Raw genomic sequence first — 22,415 nt, forward strand, 5'->3', positions numbered from 1 at the left:
TGTATATGTATGTGACAAATAAAATTTGAATTTGATGTTTGTAATTCTGCTGCTTTTTAGTGGAATAGTTCGCTCAAAATTGAAATTTTGCTTCAAATATATTTACCCTCAGGGCTCAGGATCTGAGATGTAGATTAGTTTGTTTCTTCATTGGTGCAGATTAGGAGAAATTTAGCATTGCATCACTTGCTCTACAATGCATCCTCTGCAGTGAATGGGTGCCATCGGAGTGAGAGTTCAAACAGCTGGTAAAAATGTCACAATCCACACCACTCCAGTCCATCAATTTACATCTTGTTTGTAAATTCATCATCACAAAATTTTTTACTTCAAACCGTTGTTTCCGGTTAAAATACGAGTCCTCTATCCTAAATATTGATTTCTTCATTTAAAACGTTGTCTTGACTGAATCAAGAGAGAAATATGCACAGATCGGGCACTGTTTACAAGCAAAAACAGTTCTGCACAAATATGTGGGTGGATTTTGATGTGAGAGGACAACAGTTGGTGGTCTTTTTCATTGGAGGAAATGTTATGGATTTATGGACACATTTTGACTATAAGTGACAGTTTTAAGTAAAAATGCCTTGTTTTTTTTTATTATACACATGCAGCTTTTTTGCCTCACAATAGGCCTGGGTGATAAATCGATTTTATCGATTAACTCGAATGTGTAGTTTACGTCGACTTGTTTGAATGAAAATCGATTTTCTCTTTATCATCCGCCGACGCTCTCCTCTGGGCTCCCATTGTTCCGAATGTGCTCAGCTCCCCCGGGCGTTTGCTATATAGGGTTTGGCCGATAGACGATGGCTGATAGACATCATGAGCGTATGCGTACAGTCGAATGCGCAGCCTTTCAAAGTATAGCTACTCCATTTGAAGTTGTCGGCGCACACGTTCTAGAAAGCTTCAACCATGTTCAGTGTCTGCTCTATTTTTCCCCGTTAAGTCATGACTGATAAAATATTTTTGAGGGTTTAAAAATAAAAGCTCAAACCCTGACTCTGAGTTTACACGTTTCGCTGTCCACATACATATTCATTTAATTACAGAGGCTATAGCATTTCTGTCCTAAAGAAATGGCCACATATTAAAGATTAAGTAGAAATTTGAATGAAATTGTGCTTGTTCAATATTAAACAAGGATTAGATTGCGCAGTAAAGTGTAAAAACAGGGAGGCCCCTGCAAGCCTTTGTTGTAATGTGTAATCTACATTAGCTCTATTGTTTATAATACATTATGTATTAAGTTTCGTTCAATAAAACCATATGATATCTTGCTTTTGATACTTAATTTGAACTAATTATTATTGCATCATGGCTATTATATGTATTTTAAGTCATTTTAAAAGCTATTGTTTATTTCCTAATTCAGTTTTTTCCATTTTAATTTGTCTATACTGTTTTAATGGTTAAATTAAATTTGATAAATCAGACAGCCTAATTAATTCAGTTTTATCTTTAACAAATTCTGTTTTTCATTATTTTCTGGATTCCATTTTAATGGTTCCATTAAATTTTAATAATCAAAAGCATATCCAATTAATTGATTTTATATTAAAAATTTAAATTTGTTCACCTAAATAAATTCTGGTAAATAATATTTCTGGTAAATACTCCTTTTAAAACGTTTTTTATTATTATAATTTTATTATTAGACTAGAATACGTGGATATGTTCTTACACTGTAATACTGAACTTTGATTTGTGATTTGGACTGAGATGGACACTTGCTTCTGGCACTCTTTGTTGCACTTTACTTTGGATTTAAAAACAGGATTTCATAGAAATTTGGATTTGTTTTGGCTTAAAATATTCTTAAGTAAAATAGTTTTGTGTTTTTTTGTGGGAAATTAATCGTTTAGATTAATCGTTTAATTAGTCGATAGATTAATCAAAATAAGTCGTTAGTGGCAGCCCTAATCAGAACTACCTCCTATCTACTGAATAGCAAGATGTTAAACTTGTGTTTAAAGAAAACTTATCAAAAAGGGTCACATAATTTTGTTTTATGTTACGTAATGTTAAGTTACATTTTCATTTTTTACAATGGCAGGGCCTGCCATCTTTTGTTTTTTTGGCTTGTTGTTTCTGATTGCACTTTAACCCCAAGGGGGAAATCCAGATCAAATCCCAGAAGGGAAAGTCAAAACAAAATGAAGTTAAAAGTTGTTTTGAACAATTTCTTTGTCATCGGCAGATTGACTTTAACTAGGGGAAAAAAATCTATTTAAATCGTAAATCAGATTTTTTGTAAAAACAAAATCGGGAGGTTTTTCCTTCCTCACAAGATGTTAATTTATGAACTGGAGTCTTGTGGATTATTGTGATGTTTTTATCAGCTGTTTGGACTCTCATTCTGATGGCACCCATTCACTGCAGAGGATCCACTGGCGAGCAAGTAATGTAATACAACATTTTTCCAAAGCTCTTCCAATGAAGAAACAAACTCATCTACATCTTGGATGGCCATGAGGATAATTACATTTTCAGCAATTTAGCATTTTTTGGTTAACTATTTCTTTGAGGCAGTGCAGTGTTTATTTGAGGTGCAATGAAAGCTTTTTAAGCCTGTTTTAAAATGCTTGGAATGCAGCGGATTAGACTCTGATTTAAGAACATTCTCCACACTAGCTGGAGTCGTAATGTAGATTTGACCTGATGCTGAGGTCATTGTTACCGATCACTACACTTTCATAAGATTTTGGTGCTGATTGTTTTAGAGCCATTGTGGAGTTTTTTTTTTTTGTGTGTGTTTTTTTTGGCTCAATGAATACCAGAACTTTGTTACAACCTTCTGTTCGGTTTCACTTTGAATGCAGTGCCTTCTTATCAGTGAACACCAGTTTTTCCTAGTTTTCAGCAAGTCTTCACAGGCATGCTGGGACCGTGAAGTGGTCACTCGTTTCCCACACAAGAGTTTCTAATATCCCGCTTCACTTATCAGCATTTTTGGGTGTGAACTTTGTTTGGCTGGCTGATCCTCTGAAGCAGCCCTCTTCACTGCTTCACATCGTCTTGTATGGCATCTTTGGATCTTTGGATTATCACAAGTAACGTGTTAAACTAGTAGTCAGCTGCCATTTGGTTTTGTAATAGTAATTTTATAACTTCTAAATCCAAGATAGACATTTCTTAATGAATGTAGAGGTGAGAATCTATGCTTTTGACAGTGAATCAATTTGATTAATAATTTAGCAGTTTATTTTTGCTAATTCAGAATAATTCAGTTCTGTCTTTGACGGAATGCATTTGAATACTTACCCAAATGGAATTTATTTATTTACATTGCTTATTTTAAATCAGTTTTTGTCCAGTGCAGATCAAATCAAAATTAATTTTTCGAGATTAATGTGTATGACTTGGCATTGGCAATTTAATTAGGGATGTAATGATTCACTCAACTCATGATTCGATTCACATTTTTTTATAAATGAAACGTGTCCTTTTTGTTATTGCTTGGACAAAATGCTGCACATTTTTTTGTAAAATTGAAATATAACACTATAATATAGCACTTGCATAATATTTCTCTTTTGTTGGTCTTGATTGCTTCTATTGTCCTCATTTGTAAGTCGCTTTGGATAAAAGCGTCTGCTAAATAATAATTTAAATATAATGTAAATATGAATAACAAAACTAAATTGAAAATTTAAAACAAGCCCCTAATCAAATAAATAACACAAATAAAATAAATCTCTTCATATAAACAAAATAAGGCTTTGTCTGTGCTCTTTCCATTTAAAATTAGAGGCAACCACTGCATTTTAATCATGATCCAAACAAAGGTGCTGCATCCATACAACATGAGCAGTATTTAATCTAAATAAGACTGTATAATTTCGAAATTTGAAGCCAAAACAGAATGGTTTGACTTCAGTTTTGTGAAACTACATAAAAAATATCTGCATGCAACAGAAACAGCAGACGAGCTGAATGAGACTGATTCACTCTCTGCCAGCAGGTGGCACATTAAGCGTTTCCTTGGTTTCTGCTGTAAACAAAGCAGGCTGCACTTATGAACTTTAATATGCATTATACAGAGGCAAGATGAAAAGGAAAAAATACCATCTAAACTTTTCAGAAGTCAGAAAGTTCCCTTCAGACATACATTCATATAAACTCCTACCACTAATTGAATCGCAATTTGTTCAACATCTCAACCGATTTAAATTGTCACACATTTGAATCCATTTTCAACCGGCTCACGGTTAATCGTTACATCCCTAAATTTACCCTAACTTTTTTTCTAATTTTAAATAAATTTTACAAAATGGAAAATTATAGCATTTTCAGTCATTTAAATATTCCCCCTCGCACAGATTGTTTTATGACCGGTATATGATCTGTAATTTCATGTACAACTTTGTGATATAATTTCACAGATGTACATGAAGTTACAGAAATTAAATTATTAATTTAAATTAATTTATAAACGTTATAAATAAGATATAAAATAAGATATACAGATTATTTGAAAACCGGTCTATCACTAGATTTCTGCTGGTGTGTTTTGAAAGACGTGTCCCCAGTTCAACCAGAGGATATCAGTCTAGCCACCTTTTTTGGAAATGATTCTCCTAAAATCCTTCCACTGTGGACGCACACGTGCTTTAATCATTCATGGAAATACCCAGATTGCAGGCCAGTTCCTGATCTCCTTTCGGCCTGGTTGGAGCACTCAAACGTTTCTGTATCTCGGCGTGCTGGCTTTTTTTTTTTTTTTTTTTTTTTTTTTTTTTTAAATATAGCGTTCCACTGATGGAGTTCTTCCTGGTTTTCTCATTTTGTCACTCTGGAATGCACACGCTCTGAAACACAATTCTGACAGTCACGCCAGACGAGGATCTCTGTAATTGTGTTCCCTTTCTTTCAAACGCGCTGGAACATAATACAGTGACTGTAATTATAAAATCTGCCGAGCTCCTCACTGCTGACATCACTGAATGGCTTCGGTCTGATGTGGTATAATGTTTTCTGTTATTATTGCATGCAAATATGAATCTCTGCATGCGACTACACATACTGTTGTCATCATCATCCTCATCATGCATACCATTGTTGTCATATCATACACATAAGGGACTTTGAAGTTCTTGGAGCTCATGGTTTAACATTCCTCCTCTGACTCCTTGATGTGAATGCTTTGCCATTGACGCCTCCAGGAGACAACCTTTTAACTTCTGAGACTGCAGCACCGGAAGTCTTTTGATTTTGTGAAGGGCTCGTGATTGAAAGACTGTCGGCGTTCGCTTGAATTGAAGTACTCATGTATTTTATCTTCATGTGTTTTTCATCCGTAACCATGTGCAGAGAATCTGACTGCTGCATCCCACCCAAGTGCATCGGTCTCCTCTCACTCTTTAATTAGATGGTCTCTCAGTGCTGTTAAATTGGAGCTTAGGAAAGAAAGTCTTTGTCTTTAGCACAGGCTTGTGTGGTGTGCGTGCACACTCAGACACACTCTGTTTCTTTGTGTGTTTATTTGATAGCATGCCGACAGCTTTTTATGTATTGTGTGCACGCTGTCTAAATTGAATGTAATGGGAGAAAAAGATGTTGGTTTATAGAGGTGCAGAATGTCATTACAATATCTGTTATTGAACTATAGAAATATAAACGTATTTACTGTTGCTTTTGATCAATTTGATGTGCTTTTTTTTTTTTTTTTTTTTTTTAAATACTTTCTATTCAAAGAATCCTTAAAAAAAAAAAATGGTATGCAACTGTTTAACAAAATAAATGTTTTTGAGCAGCAAATCAGCATGTTAGAATGATTTCTGAAGGGCAATGATGCTGAAAATTCAGCTTTGATATAACCGTAATTAGATTTTAAAAGATATTTTAAATGGAAAACAGTTAGTATAAATTGTAAAATATTTCACAATATTACTGCTTTTGCTGTATTTTGGATCAAATAAATGTGGCCTTGGTGAATAGAAGAGACTTCTATTAAAAACAATCTTACAAATCTACAACTCTTGAACAGTAGTGTGTGTGTATTGTAACATGAAAATAATTGTCAGTTCATTATTATGCATTGCTCACTTCAGCACATTTCCACACTCATCAGCATCTTTATTAAATAATATCTGAACTAGTTTGTGTATAAGGTTTGAAACTAAAATAAGCGTTTTTCGTATGAAGAGACACATTTTGCCATTTCCTTTTTAATGCACATTACATTGAATCTTTAAAATGTTGTAAAAACAGTATTATTGGCTCCCTAGCTGCAAAATCTGAATCTAGTAGAAAATACAACATGACCACACTCTTTACTTTGTTGTATCTGACTGTATCTGAACCATGGCAACATGGTTTCATATTAGTGTATTTTTTTAGTTTTGTTTTATGTGAGTTATGTAAAATGAATACAGAGTCGCAGTTTAGTTGATAGAAATAAGCTGACCTCTGAGTCAGTGCTTTTCTTACAGGGTGTCTTCAACAGAGTGAGATCAGACTGGCTCGTTCTCTCTTTTCATCATTCAAGTAAACTTATTGTATTCCAACATCCTCCGCATTGGCAAAGCTGAGTTGAATTTGTGTGAGAGCACATGTACCCACCCTCTCCCTTGTTTTCCTATCTGGGATATGGACTCTGAAAAGGGATTTTTTAGGATGATACTCTGGGCAAATGTCCTAGATGTTAGAAAATCTCCCATAGGTTCAGACCTCTGTTTGTTTAGGAGGCCTTATTGGAGCTCTGCTGCACCTACCACAGCGAGGAACTCGCGTCTCCCACGCTCAAACATGGATTCGGCCCCCAAACCGCTCATTCCTCAGTCCCTCCCTGTCGCAGTGCGAACTTGAAGGGCCGACCTGAAAGCAGACTGTTTTGAAGCAAGAGTCCAACTGTCCCATCAGAGACTTGTGGTCAGACAGATCCTTGATCCCGCTTTGCCTTATGTATTTGAATCTGTCCTCACCATGCTAATGCATCCCAAAACGGGATTTGTGCTTGAGATTGGAACCGGTCCTTTATATCAGATCTGGATGAACTATGTAGAAACAAATGACCTAACTAGTCTGATCTAAATATTGTGCGTCCAATCTGGATCGAAATCACTGCTCTGTCATAGCATTTGGCATTTAATCTCTTCCTTGTTTAGACAACGGTTTTGTTTCAAAACTTTGTAAGCTGTCTACGGCAGCATTTTAAGGCATTATAAAAAACACTCCAGGCTCAAAGGAAAGTGTAGGCACTGAATTATTTTGCCTTATAAGGTATCTTGAAAGAAAAAAAGTTTGGGGTTGGTAAGAATTTGTGTGCGTGTTTTAAAGTCTCTTCTGCTCACCAAGGCTTAATTTATTTGATCAAAAATACAATAAAAACTGTAAAATTCTGAAATTACAATTTTGAATAACCGTTTTAATAAATTTTTAAATGTAATTTATTTCTGTGACACAGCTGAATTGTCAGCATCGTAGTCTTCAGAGTCACATGAATATGCTGATTTGATGTTGAAACATTTCTTATCAATATTGAAAATGCTTTCATGAAAAAAATCTGATCTTTTTATTTTATTAGTATGAAAATGCTATTGTTTTATTTATTTTTTATAATGTTTTTCTGTCACTTTTTCTGTCACTCAATTTAATGCGTCCTTGCTGAATAGACATATTTCTTTTAAAAGAGAACCTGACTGACCCCAAAAATTTTAACTAGTTTATTTTTTCCAGAGAAAACAATCCCAGAATTTATTGCATTGAGTTCAGTGTAGATGGTGGATAAGGTGAGATAAATATAGCTTGCTAAATTTACTTTAACAAACTTTTCAGGATTTAATGAAATAAAAAGTTCAGTCTAATTAAAAATAGTTTTTAACTCCACTTTAGTGCACTTATTTTTATTACACTTTTAGCATAGCAACATGCTAACATCAAACACCTCCCCTGAGGAACTTTATTTGTGTACTATGTGGAGTTGCTGCCGCTGTAGAGTGTTCCAGATAGGTCATTTATGAGGTTCTGTGACTGTTAGGGTGCTGCCTATATAGGCAGTGATGTTTTGGAATGAAACGTAGGTATCATTGCCCAGTGTGTGTAGCCTCTGTGAGAAGTTGCAGGGAATGAGGAAATAAGTTGGCTGGATGGCGGAAACAACTGGGACTTTCCCATAAGAAAAGTATTTCTACTCCTATTAGCCACACACATTAAAGCCATGTTTCATTAATCTTCCTGTTGCTGCTGCTTGTTGAATGGTGTGCTGAGAGCCCAGGAAACAGCATTAAATTGGGATAGTGGATGGTGTGATTAGCAGTGTTTTGAAGTGGAGAAGGAAGGAAATCACTGTTCGGAGAACTTATGTTATCATGTGGAAAAAGGGGGTCTCGCAGGGAGCGTTGGGGTTGAGCGCACATAGGATGCTCTGTAATTTGGTCCATGGGAAATGAAGGGCTTGGTTGGTTTTTATTCAGACAACCTCAGCTTTGATGTGAGTCGCATCTAAATGTCGTACAGTTAAAGTAGTAGCTCATGATCTCCTCACCTTCATGTTTCTCCAAACCCATATGCTGTTGTTTTTTCAGTGGAACACAAAAAGGAGAACTTTTGAAGCATCTTTATGCAGCTTTTCCATACAGCAAGAGGTTACTGATTGTGTAAAAAGCTAAATAAAAGAAGTCTAAATGATTTGTCCAGTATTACGAGTTACTTTAAAGCCATACAATAGCTTAGTGTGAGAGATAGTCAAGTTATTTAATGCAAATTTTGCCATTTAATGGTTCACAATGTATTTATTCATTTATTTGTTTAATTGTTGGTTTGTTTATTTTTAATTTCTTTTTAGATTTTTTTTTTTATTCTTGCGTTTTTATTGTATTTACTTTAGTATGTTATTGTATTGTATAATTTTTGTATTTATTTTAATTAATCATATAATGATTGTATTGTTTTACTGTGTATTTATTTTCATTGCTGCTTAAAGATTCTTCAATAAAATGAATTAAATTTTTGAAGTGTTTTTTTATTCTCAAAATACTATTATAGTCAGAGCGAAATCTGATTTTGGGACCGATGATGTTGTTCATTGTGAATTCTCTTTACCAGAAGGTATTGAACTAGTCAAAAGCATTTGAAACCTAGCTATCTTTTTTTTTTTTTTTTCTCCTCCTGGGCTGCTTCCCTTTTTTTCACCCTATATATTCCTTTCACTCTGGTCTCATTTAAACCAGGCATATGGAATGATATTAACCTCAGAGGGATGGAAAAGACAACCAAAGTAAAATGAAAACTTTGGTTTGTTCCGCTGGAGCAAAAGGAAGAATAAGGAGAGTGTTAAGGTTTTGACGTAGGAGATGAGAAACGGCTACTTTTCCATTGCTGTTTTGACCATTAGAAAACAGTGGCTTGTGAATTGCAGCTCAGTGAGGTTGACTGATTAGAAGCTTGAGGAACAGAGACACTGTGACTCGGCATTAGAATATGACCTGGGCTGCTGCGCTAGCCATTGTGCTGTTGTAGCTTTTCAGTCACGTGGCACAATCAGGGATTTTTACAGCAAAAAAGGGTTTATTTTTGTGCTTTGTCACATCTGAATAGCACTTTTGTGTCTTAGCTTTGCTGTCATAATCTTTGTTTTTGCAATGTCATCAATATCTTTACATAATCATCAAAATTCACTTAACAAAATCCTGCAACTCACAACACACTTTTTCTGGCTTGTGCAATATGACAAACTTCCTTTTAATTTAAAGGGGTCATATGATGCGATTTTCAAGTTTTCCTTTCTCTTTGGAGTGTTACAAGCTGTTTGTGCATAGATGAGATCGTGAAGTCGTGGCCTAATGGTTGAGAGAGTTGGACTCGTAATCCAAAGGTTGCGAGTTCGAGTCTTGGGCCGGCAGGAATTGTAGGTGGGGGGAGTGAGTGTCCAGCGCTTTCTCCACCTTCAATACCACGACTGAGGTGCCCTTGAGCAAGTCACCGAATCCCCAACGGCTCCCCGGGGGCTGCAACATAAATGGCTGCCCACTGCTCCGGGTGTATGTTCACCGTGTGTGTGTGTGTTCACTGCTGTGTGTGTGCACTTTGGATGGGTTAAATGCAGAGCACAAATTCCGAGTATGGGTTACCATACTTGGCCGTATGTCACTTCACTTAACTTTTAAGATCCCTGAAGTTGCAAAGACTAAAGTCTGAAAAAAAAACGAGAGATTCTTTATAAAAGTTAAGACTTGACCGCCCCCATAAAATGGCTCATTTAAACACGCCCCCACGTTTACATCACGGTGTGGGAAGATTTGCAAAACAACGCCCAAATGTTTACACAATGAAAGAAGGCGGAACTATTATTCTCGCTATAGTGTTGTTGCTGCCGCCGCCGCCATGTCGTGGAGATGCTGTATTTCATTGTGAAAGTACTTTCTTTGGACTTCCAAATAGGGTTGTAACGGTATGATAATAGTCTCGAAAATATCACGGTTTCACGGTATATATTAAACAATAATTGCTTTTGCAGCCACTTTACGTCCACATTTTTTGCAAATTGGATTCGTCCTCAAGAACAACCCCACGTTTGTTTTGTTTTTTTTGTTTTTTTATATCCAAAGTATAAAGTATCCCATACTGCAAATTTAATGTGTATGTGTGTGTGTATATATATATATATATATATATATATATATATATATATATATATATATATATATATATATATATATATATATAATACATTTTATTTATTTTTTTAAACCATAGATATGCAAACGTTTACGGTATGATAACCGTGTACGTTCAAACCGCGATAGACCGTCATACCGGTATATCGTTACAACCCTACTTACAAAAGAGAACACAACTAGAAATCAGTGGTTAAGTTGTATTTACAACACTGTTCCAGAACAGTTCAACCCAAATATTAGTGTGTGCAACACATTTTGCGGAGGACTATTTCGTGAACCTGGAAGGGTAGCCTACAATGCTGGCTTACACAAAGGCTGTTTCTATAAAGTGGGGCAATTCCAACTTTGCAAGGACACTCTGGCGCTTCTGACTCACAGCCTGCAAGTACGTTTTCTTATTTAAAGAATTTGCCACTGACTATTCAAACACGAGTTTTGAGCAGTGTAGAGTAGTGCTTGTTTGTCGTTTCTCTGATCACAAATGCAGACATGGTAATGTTTACGCAGCGCGATGCAATGCGGCGCTTGAAAAGACAGTAAAAGTCATAATCAGTAATTATGTCCCCACCGATTCAGACTATGGGTCACCATTCTTGGCAGTATGTCACTTCACTTCACTTAATATGACTCCTCATATACAGTCTCTTTTAATGGTAGAATCAACTATTTTCCATTGTCTAGTCTTTAATTAGCAAACAAAAATCACAAATTGTAATATTGAATCGCAATAGTGACCGCTAAGATTATTATTTTTTTTTAATTGTGACAGTTTGTATATTGTGTATAATTTAACTTTTCCCCATGGTCTAGAGTTGAAAACAAAAATCGCAACACAGCAATATCGAATCGCAATACTTGTAGAACGAAATTCTTAATCGCAATACATATCGTATCGTTATAGTATTGAATCGGGAGGTAGGGTGTATCGTCCCATCCCTATAGTAAATTTCATAAACAATTACAAATAATTGGCAAGTAATACAATGAATTAAAAACTGAAGTAGTATTTTCTTGTAAAATGATGTAATCTGTTTTATTTACAACTTAACAACTTTTTTAACATTATACTGTACACTACAAAAATTTACTTTAACTCAATTTTATAGTAAATTTCACAAACGTAAAGTTATGTATTTAATTTTATTTATTTATTTTTTTACATTGACAAATTGCGTAGGACAATTTTCACTCACAAATTTATAGAAAATTTATAGCTAGTGTGCTGCTTCCTGATTTGTTTATAGTAATTTTCACTCACAAATTTATAGTAAATTTCACAAACAATTACAAATATTTGGCAAGTAACTGTGAATTAAGAATGAAGTATAAAACCTGAAGTAGTGTTTTCTTGCACATTGAACTCCAATAGTCTTTTTATATTTATAAATTATACTTCGCGTGATCAAAGCCCAGAGAAAAAATGTGCAAAACATTTATTTTAGGGTGCATGTATAGGATTTTGCGGGGGTTCCTCATGCTATATTTGACTTGGGTGCTTTAAAGGAGATTCCGTCATGCTTTTCTCCTCAGTCCCAGAATCCTTTGGTGCAACCGCCTTCCCATCACGCTGACTGTTTGTGCTGGTATGGGGTAGATTCTGGCAGGCTCCCGTCCTCTGTGGTCTAGACTGGAGCTAGTGTGCTGCTTTTTGAAGGAGCCCCATGAGTCACTCTTCCCAAACCCACCATCTCTGTGTGAGAGCATCAGCTTCACCGCTGGCCTGAAGACACCACTGCTCGGACGGTCACAACACAGGCTTTCACAAACGTTTTCGGTCTCTTAACACACATTCCCGCTGGTCTCTTGCTCAGCGAGTCCCAGCACTACGATGCTGTGAAGTGGCTGTTTTCTGTCACCAATTGTTGGACATTCTTTGAGAAGCCCAGACTGCTGACAACTGGTGAATCGCTCTCCTGGTTGGTCGTGTTTTGCAGTCTTGCTGTTAAAAGGTTAAACGTGGTATTTCTTTGTCATGCTAACCAGCCAAACTGAAACACCTTGGTTCAGTAGTAAATGGTTTAGGTAAAAGCTGACATGTAAGAGCATGAAATAGAGCTTCAAAGCATAAAATTCATGGAGATATGCCTTGTGTAGAGCTTGGCCAGGCTATTTGTCTTTTTCAGGGAGGAGGAGACTTATTTGAGGTCCCTGGTGCGTTTCCTGTTGAGTGCTGGAGATGCATTGACCACATTTATGTGAAACCTGAAGCCACTTCTGCTGCTACATACAAAAATGGTGTAACCCTTAACGTCAATGCCTGTCAGTGTCTTTATGTACAGATTTACACACAACACTATTGTCATCTGACCTTAAGCTCCATTCTACACGCTTGACGTTTTCTTTAAACGACCTTGAGCTCTTCAGTCACCCAGTCTATTTTCATTCAGCATCTCTTTTGTGTGTGCGCGCGAAGTCATGTTAAGCTCACGGTCTCTGTCCAGAACACCTGTTTCCCTGTACGGCTTCACATGCTGCTCCTTTACATCGCCAATGGTCATTTATCATTGTTCAATGTTATATTTTAAAATGAGGTTCTCCAAAAGGGTCAGAAGGTTGTCAGAGGATTTTGTTTGTCACGTACATGGGAAGAATGCATTTTAAGCTGGCCAGTTCCTACTTATCTGTGCATTATAATTGATGGGAAAAGAAGCATAACCATGAAGTCGTCATAATAATAATAATAATAATAATAATTATTATTATTTATCACCTGAAGCTGAATAGCTTGTTTTAGGACCCTAACCCTACCCTAGATAAAAATTGCAAAGATAATTACACATATTAGTACCCTACCCTATTTGAAAAATAAGCAAATATAATAATATAATTTAATAATAGTAACAACTATATAGTAACAATTATTATTGTTTAATTCTTTATTTTCTCAACTGAATAATTTAAATGGCATATTTTAGTACCCTAACCCTACCTTTTATATGAAAAATAAGCACAATGAAGTTAATAATAATGAAAATAATTTATAATAATAATATTATTATAGTATTTCTTTTATTTATTTTTACTTTATCACCTGAAGAAGCTGAATAGCAATTTTTTTGTTATTTTTCCATGCAGTCCTTGGTTAAATCAGCAGATTATTTCAATGATTGTGGATTATTTTGACCTAAAGAGGAATGTTTGCTAAGGGGAAGTGAGATTGTTTCGCTTGTTTAATGACAAACTAATTTCTTTCTACATATTTCTCTCTCCTTCTCTTCCATGAATATTAATTTCGGAGAAGATATGGCAGTGTTAAGCTCATCTGCTGAATCATGGCAGAGGTGCTGGCTCCATTGCGACCGACCTGCCATGTGCAATGAATACAAACTGTCTTTGAGAGGGAAAATTGAACCCGTCACCTCACGGCACACAGACTTGCAGCTTCTCTCACAGACACGCGCAGACACCCTCACATGCACCAACACACCTTGCAGGTAGCTAGCGCGTGTGAGAGAAAAGCTGACTGAGGCAGAATAGAGAGTGAACCCTTCTGGGAGCTCAGTGTCCTTGCTGTGAGGACAGTTAACTTCCTGTGCCGCTCTGACCTCTCGGGCTGTATGGATTTGTGTGTGTGTGTATGATGCAGTGAGTGTGCTGTGGACCATTCATGAGTTTGTATCATGCACGTTTATTACACCATTCAAAAATTAATTTGGTGCACAGCTTTGTCTCTGAACTAGTAATTTAATAAATAAAACACATTAGTACATTAGGGAATATTTAATTTGGCTCATGGTTTTGGTAAAATTGTCTCCTGTGTGCAGAATGTGGCTAGACATGCCGAAACTAGTCTGAAACAGGCATGTTATCAGAAATCCTTATTTTTAGCTCAGGCCTCTGAAAAAAAAAAAAAAAGATAGGGACAGAATAGTTCCTTTTGGGAGTTTGTAAATCTAATAAATCTTATATTAAATATAAGGATTATTAACATTAACTGTTTAGCATGAACATTATCAATTTAAGTAATAACCTCAGTTTTAATTATTAATTCTTCACCTTACCCTTGATTGAAAAATAAGCATATATTTGATTTATAAGATTATTTATTCCTTTTTTTTTTTTCTTAAGCTGGTTTATCTATTCATAGAGTATAATACAGACCTGAAGATAAATGCAATTAACAATAAATAGTAATAAATAAATGCAATAGTTGGTGAATCTCACAAAAACTGTCAAGAAATGTTTGGGTCATATTTCACAGTGCAAAATTAAATATAATTGCTTCTTTTGTTTTTTTTCAGGGGTGAAATATGAGCCAGACAATTCTCGGCCAGATCCACCATTTATTGCTTATTTCATCACAGATTGGACAAAGTGTTTGACCCAAAAGTGTGTATTTTGCTCCACTTGTAGCACCAAACAGAATTGCAAAAAAATATGTACTTCAGGAAATGTAAGGGTTGCAAGGCAGCAAATACTTTTAGGTTTTAGGCATAAATATTAAAACAAAGTTGTGGAGTTTATACATTAGGTGGCTCAGGCTGAACAAAATAGAAATTTAAAAGATGCCGTTCTTTTGCATTTTTTTTTTTTTTCTCTCCTCTCAACTGAAAATGTCCCCATCTTTACCCATATGAGTGACACTGAATTTGGTCAAAGCAGAAACTTTGTGGCTGGTTTGTCACGAACCCAGTGATTTAAGGATGGAGAGGTCTGCATTTTGGTGTTCCCCATTCACTCTGTGTGACTCAGTGGCCTAAAATGCCTTTGTTTAAATGCTGACGGCATAACGTTAGTCAACATTTACAGCCTGAAATCCTCCAGATCATTTCCTCCCTTGCTCATCCATTCCTGTGAGATCATCTTTTGGCTTTAACCAACTGGTGCTGATGAAGATATAACTTGTTCCAAACTTCCTTTATGATTCTTATTTGCCACATTTTATCACTTTTATTCCTCCTCTTCTATTCACAGCAAGGATGTACTGTCGAGACAAAAGAAGGAGGGTCGTTGCTGGCAAGACGAACGCTCCGGCGGAATGTTTGGAGTCTGTTGCCAAGCAATGTGGCGGGTTTTGATTTACGATTACATCTTCCGACCAGCAGCTTGTTGCAATTAGCGTTGTCGTTTGAGGCCGAGCGAGCGAACGGGTGGGTGTGCGTGTACAGTATTTCTGTTTATTTGACTGAATATGCTCCAGCATTCTCTTCACAGGATCTTCACTGATCTTTCACACCGCCTGTTGTGTTTAACATCTATCTGTACCCTCTGTTTTTCATCTTTTCTTTTCCTTTCCATCTATTACAGACTCTCTTCCTCAGAGCTAGTCACTGTATAATATGTATGGTCTTTAAGGGAATGGCGAAGACTGATTAAATCCAGATATTTAGTTTTGTTTGAAGTGTTGCTCTGACTGGACCAAAGCGACGCGGTTGCTTGAGGGACTGGTTTTAATTCTCAGAATCAGGTCAGCGATCGGCCAGCAATCACATATGAATATGTTTGTGTAGAGAATCTTTTGGTTTGACGTCAGCCAGAGATGAGACAGATTGTGTGCATCTTATTTATTGGAAACTCCTGATAGGATTTACAGTAATTGATTAACAAAATTCTTTATCTTGTATCAATACCAAATCGTTAACAATTGTTGAATAAAGTGCACAAAGTATTCTTGTTTCTTCATAAAATTATGGTTGAACCACTGTCTCATGGACTATTTTACCGATGTCCTTATACCTTTCTGGTAGTTGCATTGCTGTAGTTGCCATTGCTGCTGTTTGATCTGATTTCTGTGCAGAATCTCACAGCAATCTTAATTCATTCTGCACCATATTCAAACGCTTCTCACTGGATCTCGCAACACTGTGTGCTGTAACACTTTGGTTCCCGAGTAAAGCTGTTCTGAGTTTGTACAAATTTGTTTGCATCGCGGTCCGAGCTGATAAATGGTCCGTGCTACGCAGCTCAAACGAGTTGCAGGATTTTGTTTCGTTTGCCGTTTGTTTCTCATATCCAACAAAAATGGCAGCACTTATGATTTGAAAAATGCGTTGGTCGCACCAGTGTGACCGCTCACAAAATTTAGTCTCACTGGCAGAAAAAATGGTCGCAGTCTGGATCCCTGAATTAATTACAGAATTTTCATTTTTGGGTGAACTATCCCTTTAAATTCACACAGTGCCATTAAATGTTGCAAATATCTAAACATCCTTAAATGAATATACATTTACTAGAGATGCAAATTTAAGAAATTAAGTCTTGTTTTCTGAGAAACTGAGCAAAATTAAGGTTGTTTTAAAAAAGAACAAATAGGCTATCTGTCAGTGGGGTATATGAACTTGTTTTCCATTTGAATGAAGTAGATTTTTCTAACCCGTTTGCAGATATTTGTTCTTTTTTAATCACAAACATGTTTAATTTTGGTAAATTTTCACAGAAAAAAAAGCTCTTATGTCAAGAAAACTTGGGTCATTTTGCTTCTCAAGTTATTACTATTATAGTATTTTGATTTAAGAATCTTAATATTTTGGACACCATTAACTTTCATTGTATGGATAAAAAAAAATATTTTTACAAAAAAGTAATTCATACAGGTTTGTATGGAAGCCCGTTTCCGCCACAGAATAAAAAATTAAAAAGGTAATTGCGGCTTTTTATCTCTCAATTCTGACTTTTCTCAGAATTGCGTGATATAAACTCGCAATTGCGAGAGTCACAATTCTGAGAAATAGTCAGAATTGAGAAATAAACTTGCAATTTTGAGAACATATCAGTATCTTTCCCCCCACCCCCAAAAAAACTGGACTTTAACTCACAGTTGTGAGTTTATATCACGCAATTCTGACTTTATAACTCGTAATTGTGAGTTTATATCTTACAAATCAGCGAAAAAAAAAAAAAGAATTGTGAGAGTCGCAATAACCTTTTTTTAGTGGATAAATAATTAGACCATTCATTTTCAGGCATCTGCCCCTTTAAGAAATTGAGTGAATTTCACAAATCATGCTGTCTGACCTTCTGAACTTTGCAGAATAGGAGCAGATTGTGCTGATATTTATAAAATGATATTGTACTGTGGTAAACTTTTGGTCCTGTGGCTCTACTGTACACTCCTGCAGATGATTGATGTGCTGTTGATGTGGGAATCCACAGAAGATCCTACCAGATGATCTGAATTCCATCATCTGCCCACAGAACACATTGATTTGCCTCTGTCGCCACATGTTAGAGGCGGCGTGCGACTGCGCTGCTTGTTCGCGCGCGCGCGCGCGTGTGTGTTACGTGGATTCAGATGGTGCGGGCACAACTGCCTGGGTGTAATAAGAGACACAGGTTGTCCTCATGTGGCCTTTGTTGTTTCTTTGGCATCTTTTAGCACTCGTCTCTCCCTCAGTCCCGTCTCGTCTTTCCATCTCGTCCGCACGCTCTACTTTTGCACTCATTTCACACACACGCATGCCCTCTTTCAAACATAATTAAGCTTTTGTTCGGCAAATGGAAAGAGGAAAAAATGATGATGGGCTGAGCGACGGAAGGTAGGCTAACGGAAAGGAAGAGAAGGAGGTAGGGAGGAGAACAGTCAGAGTTTTTGTGGTAAATGCCCACTTTGTTCCCATTTTAAAGCCCTATGGGCCTAATGGCTGCGCAGACCGGAGCTCTTGCTGCTCAGCTATTGTTCTATACACCATCAAATCAGCCTGAATTTAGTTTTATTTATTTTTTTCTCTAGTCTGCTGTGACTCCATTGTTCATGACCCATTTTAGACTTTTCATTCTTTAAATAAGTTTTTGTTTTTGCAGGAAAAAAATTTTTTATTTATTTTTTTGTCTCTTTCCTTTGATGAAAGTTAACACTATGAACATCCAAAAGAGCCATCGCTCCCCTCAAACCTAGACACAAACATAAATCAGTTGTAAACTTATGCCGAGTTCACACTGCACACATTTACAGATATTTAGCATGCCAAATATTTCACAGGCATCTGTGACGTGTCAGCGATTCTCTCCGATCGTATCTTTGAAAGTTCACACTGCGTGGTTGTCACTCGCATGGGGCACCGATTTGCCTCTGATTTCAGGCATTTGTCTGCAATTTCGTAAAACCTGTCGGCGAGTGAAATTCGGGGCTTAAATTTTGCAGCGTGAACTCGGCATTAAGGTTAGACTCATGAAACAGTGAAATAAAATAGTATAAATATACATTATGTATTGCTACTTTGTTAATTACCAAACAAATATGATCTGTTGTAATTTGTAGTAATGGCCAGTTATTTTAGTAGAATTTTATTTATTCATTTATTATACATGATGTTGGATTATAGTTAAATACAAAACAAATAAAAATTTGTATTAAAGGGAAAAAACTATTGGCCAATTAGTTTAGCAGAATTTTATTTTATTTACTTGCATTTTAAAACATTTTGTACTATAGTTAAATACAAAACAAATGAAATGCGCACAACAATTTGCATTTCAGAAAAAAACTGGCTAGTTAGTATAGTAAAATATTTTATTTTATTTTAAATTTTAGTACGTTCTATTTTTCGGCCCAGCTTTAGTTTTTGCTTTTTCTCCAGTCTACTGACTGCATTGTTCCTGACCCATTTTTAGACTTATTTTAGAAATCAGTGTTTTTGTAGCAAGTCAAATGTTAGGGCTAATTTTAGCCTCCTTCCAACACAAAACTTATATAATTTGTTCGATTTACAGCCCAACAAATTACAACAGCTAACCAGTGTGGTATCCGTCTCCTCCTCAGACATCTAAGCTAAAGGGAATTGACTTTTCTCGTTTAGAATTAGGAGCTGTGCTAAGAGACCTTGGCGTCTGATTGATCGGAGCTTGAACAGGATAAAAACGGATTTGTCAGTTGAGATGGTTCAAGACCTCTAGAGCACTTTTCTGCAGCTGCTCAAGTGTCCTGACTAACGATGTGTGCATTTCTCTCCCCTAGGGCTGGTGTATGGCAGTCAGGTGGTTGTCCCGCCTAAGGTGAACGCTGTGTTGGGAAAGAACGTCACCCTCAGCTGCAGGGTGCAGGTGGACACGAACCTCAGCCTGACGCAGAGCTCATGGGAGAGGAAGCTGCCCACTGGATGGGTGACTCTGGCAGTGTATAACCCCATGTTTGGCATCTCCATCCCGCCTGAATATGAGCGACGGCTGTCCTTCCGCTCGCCCTCCATGCACGACGCCACCATCATGCTAGAAGACGTGGGTTTCGCTGACATCGGCATATACACCTGCAAGGTTGCCACCTTTCCGCTGGGTAACACTCAGGCCTCCACCACTGTCAGCGTGATAGGTAACGAGACGCTGTGTGTGTGTGTGTTTTTGCTGTCTGATTAATTTAGATTATGCACTCATAGCGTGGTGCTTGTGTATTAATGTGAAAGTGCCGTGACAAACTTTTCGCATGTGTGCGGTCGACAAACAAAGAAAGGCGTGCGAGTGGATGCACATCACAGCTGCCGAATAAAGCACTGCTTATTTGTGTAAGTAGGCAAGTATGCGGTGTGTGTGCGAGAGGGTGGAAAAACATTAAGAGCAACTTCAGGGCAGGAATGAAAGCAGTGTTTTGGGAGACGGTCCAGCTCTTTTAGAGAACATGATGTTTAAACTCTCTTCCTCCACCAAACCCCCAGAGCCATCTGCTCTGCTAAACACCGATACAGCCGAACGAAGCAGTGTTATCTGGGTGTACAAGAGAAGTTTACAAGCACAGTGCTTTGTTAGGTATATCAATTATGTATTGCTCTATGGAGGCATGAGGAGATTCGCTGTTTCCTCTGAGTTCAAGCTGATGGTTATACTGGGAACATCCTGGAAGTGTCATCGGTGGCTCCAAGAATAGACTTTAGCAACAGTGAAATGAAAATAAAATCCTACTCAGTACAAAAAGTAATGTTAAAATAAAATATTTAATTTTATATTTTTAATTTTATATTTATCACACACAAATATTTAATTTTATTTTAAATGACAAAAGCATTTCAATTAAGATATACATTAAATTAAAAAAGTCTGGCTGTGCTTAATGGGTACATTTCTGTACCCTTTAAGCACACCACTGTTCCCAATAAGCTCACGTCATGTTTTATTAAAAATTTGTTTATTTTAAGGAACATTTTTAAAGAATAATTGTAAAAAAAAAAATTTTTTTGAAGGTACAAAGTCAATCACAAAAAAACAGAACATTTAAAATCAAGCAACAAGGCATTCAAGTCGATCAGTTATATATTCATAGTGAAGTGTCATCTAAGCACATAAGTCTCTTAAGGCTGGAATACACTACACCATTTTTGCTCCGGATTTCTGAGTCTGCAGATTTGAGTCAACAGAATCCATAGAAAATCAATTAACTTAATTTAGTGACAACCATCAGTTAATATCTATAGTCTGTTTATGAAGTATTTACATAGACGTTCAATGTGGAAGAGATTAAAGAGAGCACACTGAGCTTAATGGGAGCAGCAACACTTTTTTTTTTTTATATAAATTTGATTACATCTAATAAACATGTAATATTTATTCAAATGACAGGATTTTGATAAATAGTCTAGGTCATGTATTAAGTTCATGCATATTTTAATATGAACAACTATTAATAATATCTATGAAATTACACTTTATTGATGTCACACTGAAGCTGTGTGATTTTCATAGTGTACCCTTTAAGCTCACCTTAAAATATGAAATCTTTAAAAATTACAGCACTTTAAAACCACAGACCAGCAATAAACTGTCAATTTATAATATTATGGATGTAAATGTACAAGCCAGTAAAGCCTGTGAAGTAATATATTAGCGTAGCACACAATCTTATACAGCTAGTCAGCTAACTGAGTTTTAGCAACACAGCACAGATGCTACAGAACAATCTTTTGGATCAAATGTAATTTCCCACTTACAAGTTCCAGGTTATAATATGCAAAAGTCTGAACATTAATTTCTTAATGTTACAATAATTAGTGAAACTTACCCAAAATAAAGACTTAAACATCTAAAAAAACGCACATTTACGGGGGTCCTCTTTTGGTGAAAGTTTTTAGACTGCTTTAAAAATGGCCGCCAGACAGTGTGAACACACAGTGAGACCCATATCTCAGTGTGCAATGATCTGATTAACTTGAAATTATAGGAGGTATATAGTAACAAACATATCAATTGGATATCAATCAAGAAGGATAATCAATTATTTGTTCTTTTTATAGTCTGATCTCAAAAATGGAAGTGTACTTAATGGGTACGTGAGCTTAATGGGTACTTTTACCCTAACCCTGCACTGGTTGTTTTATGACAACAACATTTCTAAATTAATGGTAGTATTGCTACAGCAATGTATAATTTATACAGTATTAGTTATTTAAATACAAAATTACCAAAACTATACGTGCAAAAACAGAATATATTTTCCTGAAAAAACAGAATATCAAGCTCTTTGAATGTCATTGGGTCATAATTGTAAACTGTTACTAAACTGTAAATTGTCAGATGAAGCGATCTAGTTTTGATGTGTGCCACACACATACAGTGTAGATGCTGTGTTAGAGTAATAAATGGCACGAGTGAAGGTTCATAAAGCTCAGAAAGAGATGAATTGAAAAAGATGATGTCATCGATAAAATGAGCTTGGAGGAAAATCGGAACGAGAGCAGAGACGAACGGGGACTGAGAGCTTCAATAAAAGGAGAGATGGAGGGGGGCGGGATGCAGGAGGATGGAAAGTGGTGGTGAAGTGAGAGAGCAGGAACGAGGGAGGGGGAACGCGCGCCGGAGCTATAATTGGATCAGGAATGTTCAGTGCGAGTGTGTGCGCGCGCGGAGATGGGAGTGTATGAGTGTGGGAAT

The 22,415-nt window shown here is 36.4% G+C and overlaps 1 protein-coding gene across 3 annotated transcripts in view; it reads left to right on the forward strand.

Annotated features, from left to right (window-relative positions):
- The window catches only part of LOC306855849 (nectin-3-like protein), a 63,614-nt gene that overhangs the window by 12,612 nt on the left and 28,587 nt on the right, over window positions 1-22,415 (forward strand). For 2 of the 3 annotated variants that reach the window (XM_079394769.1, XM_079394767.1), the window contains exon 2: window positions 19,519-19,869. In XM_079394769.1, coding sequence (XP_079250895.1) covers window positions 19,519-19,869 — 351 coding nt within the window. Of the gene's footprint in view, window positions 1-15,539; window positions 15,716-19,518; window positions 19,870-22,415 lie in introns of all 3 variants that reach the window. The other variant, XM_079394768.1, reaches the window with a different exon arrangement.

Source organism: Barbus barbus, assembly GCF_936440315.1.
Source record: "Barbus barbus genome assembly, chromosome: 36".
In the NCBI taxonomy this organism is placed as follows: Eukaryota; Metazoa; Chordata; class Actinopteri; order Cypriniformes; family Cyprinidae; genus Barbus; species Barbus barbus.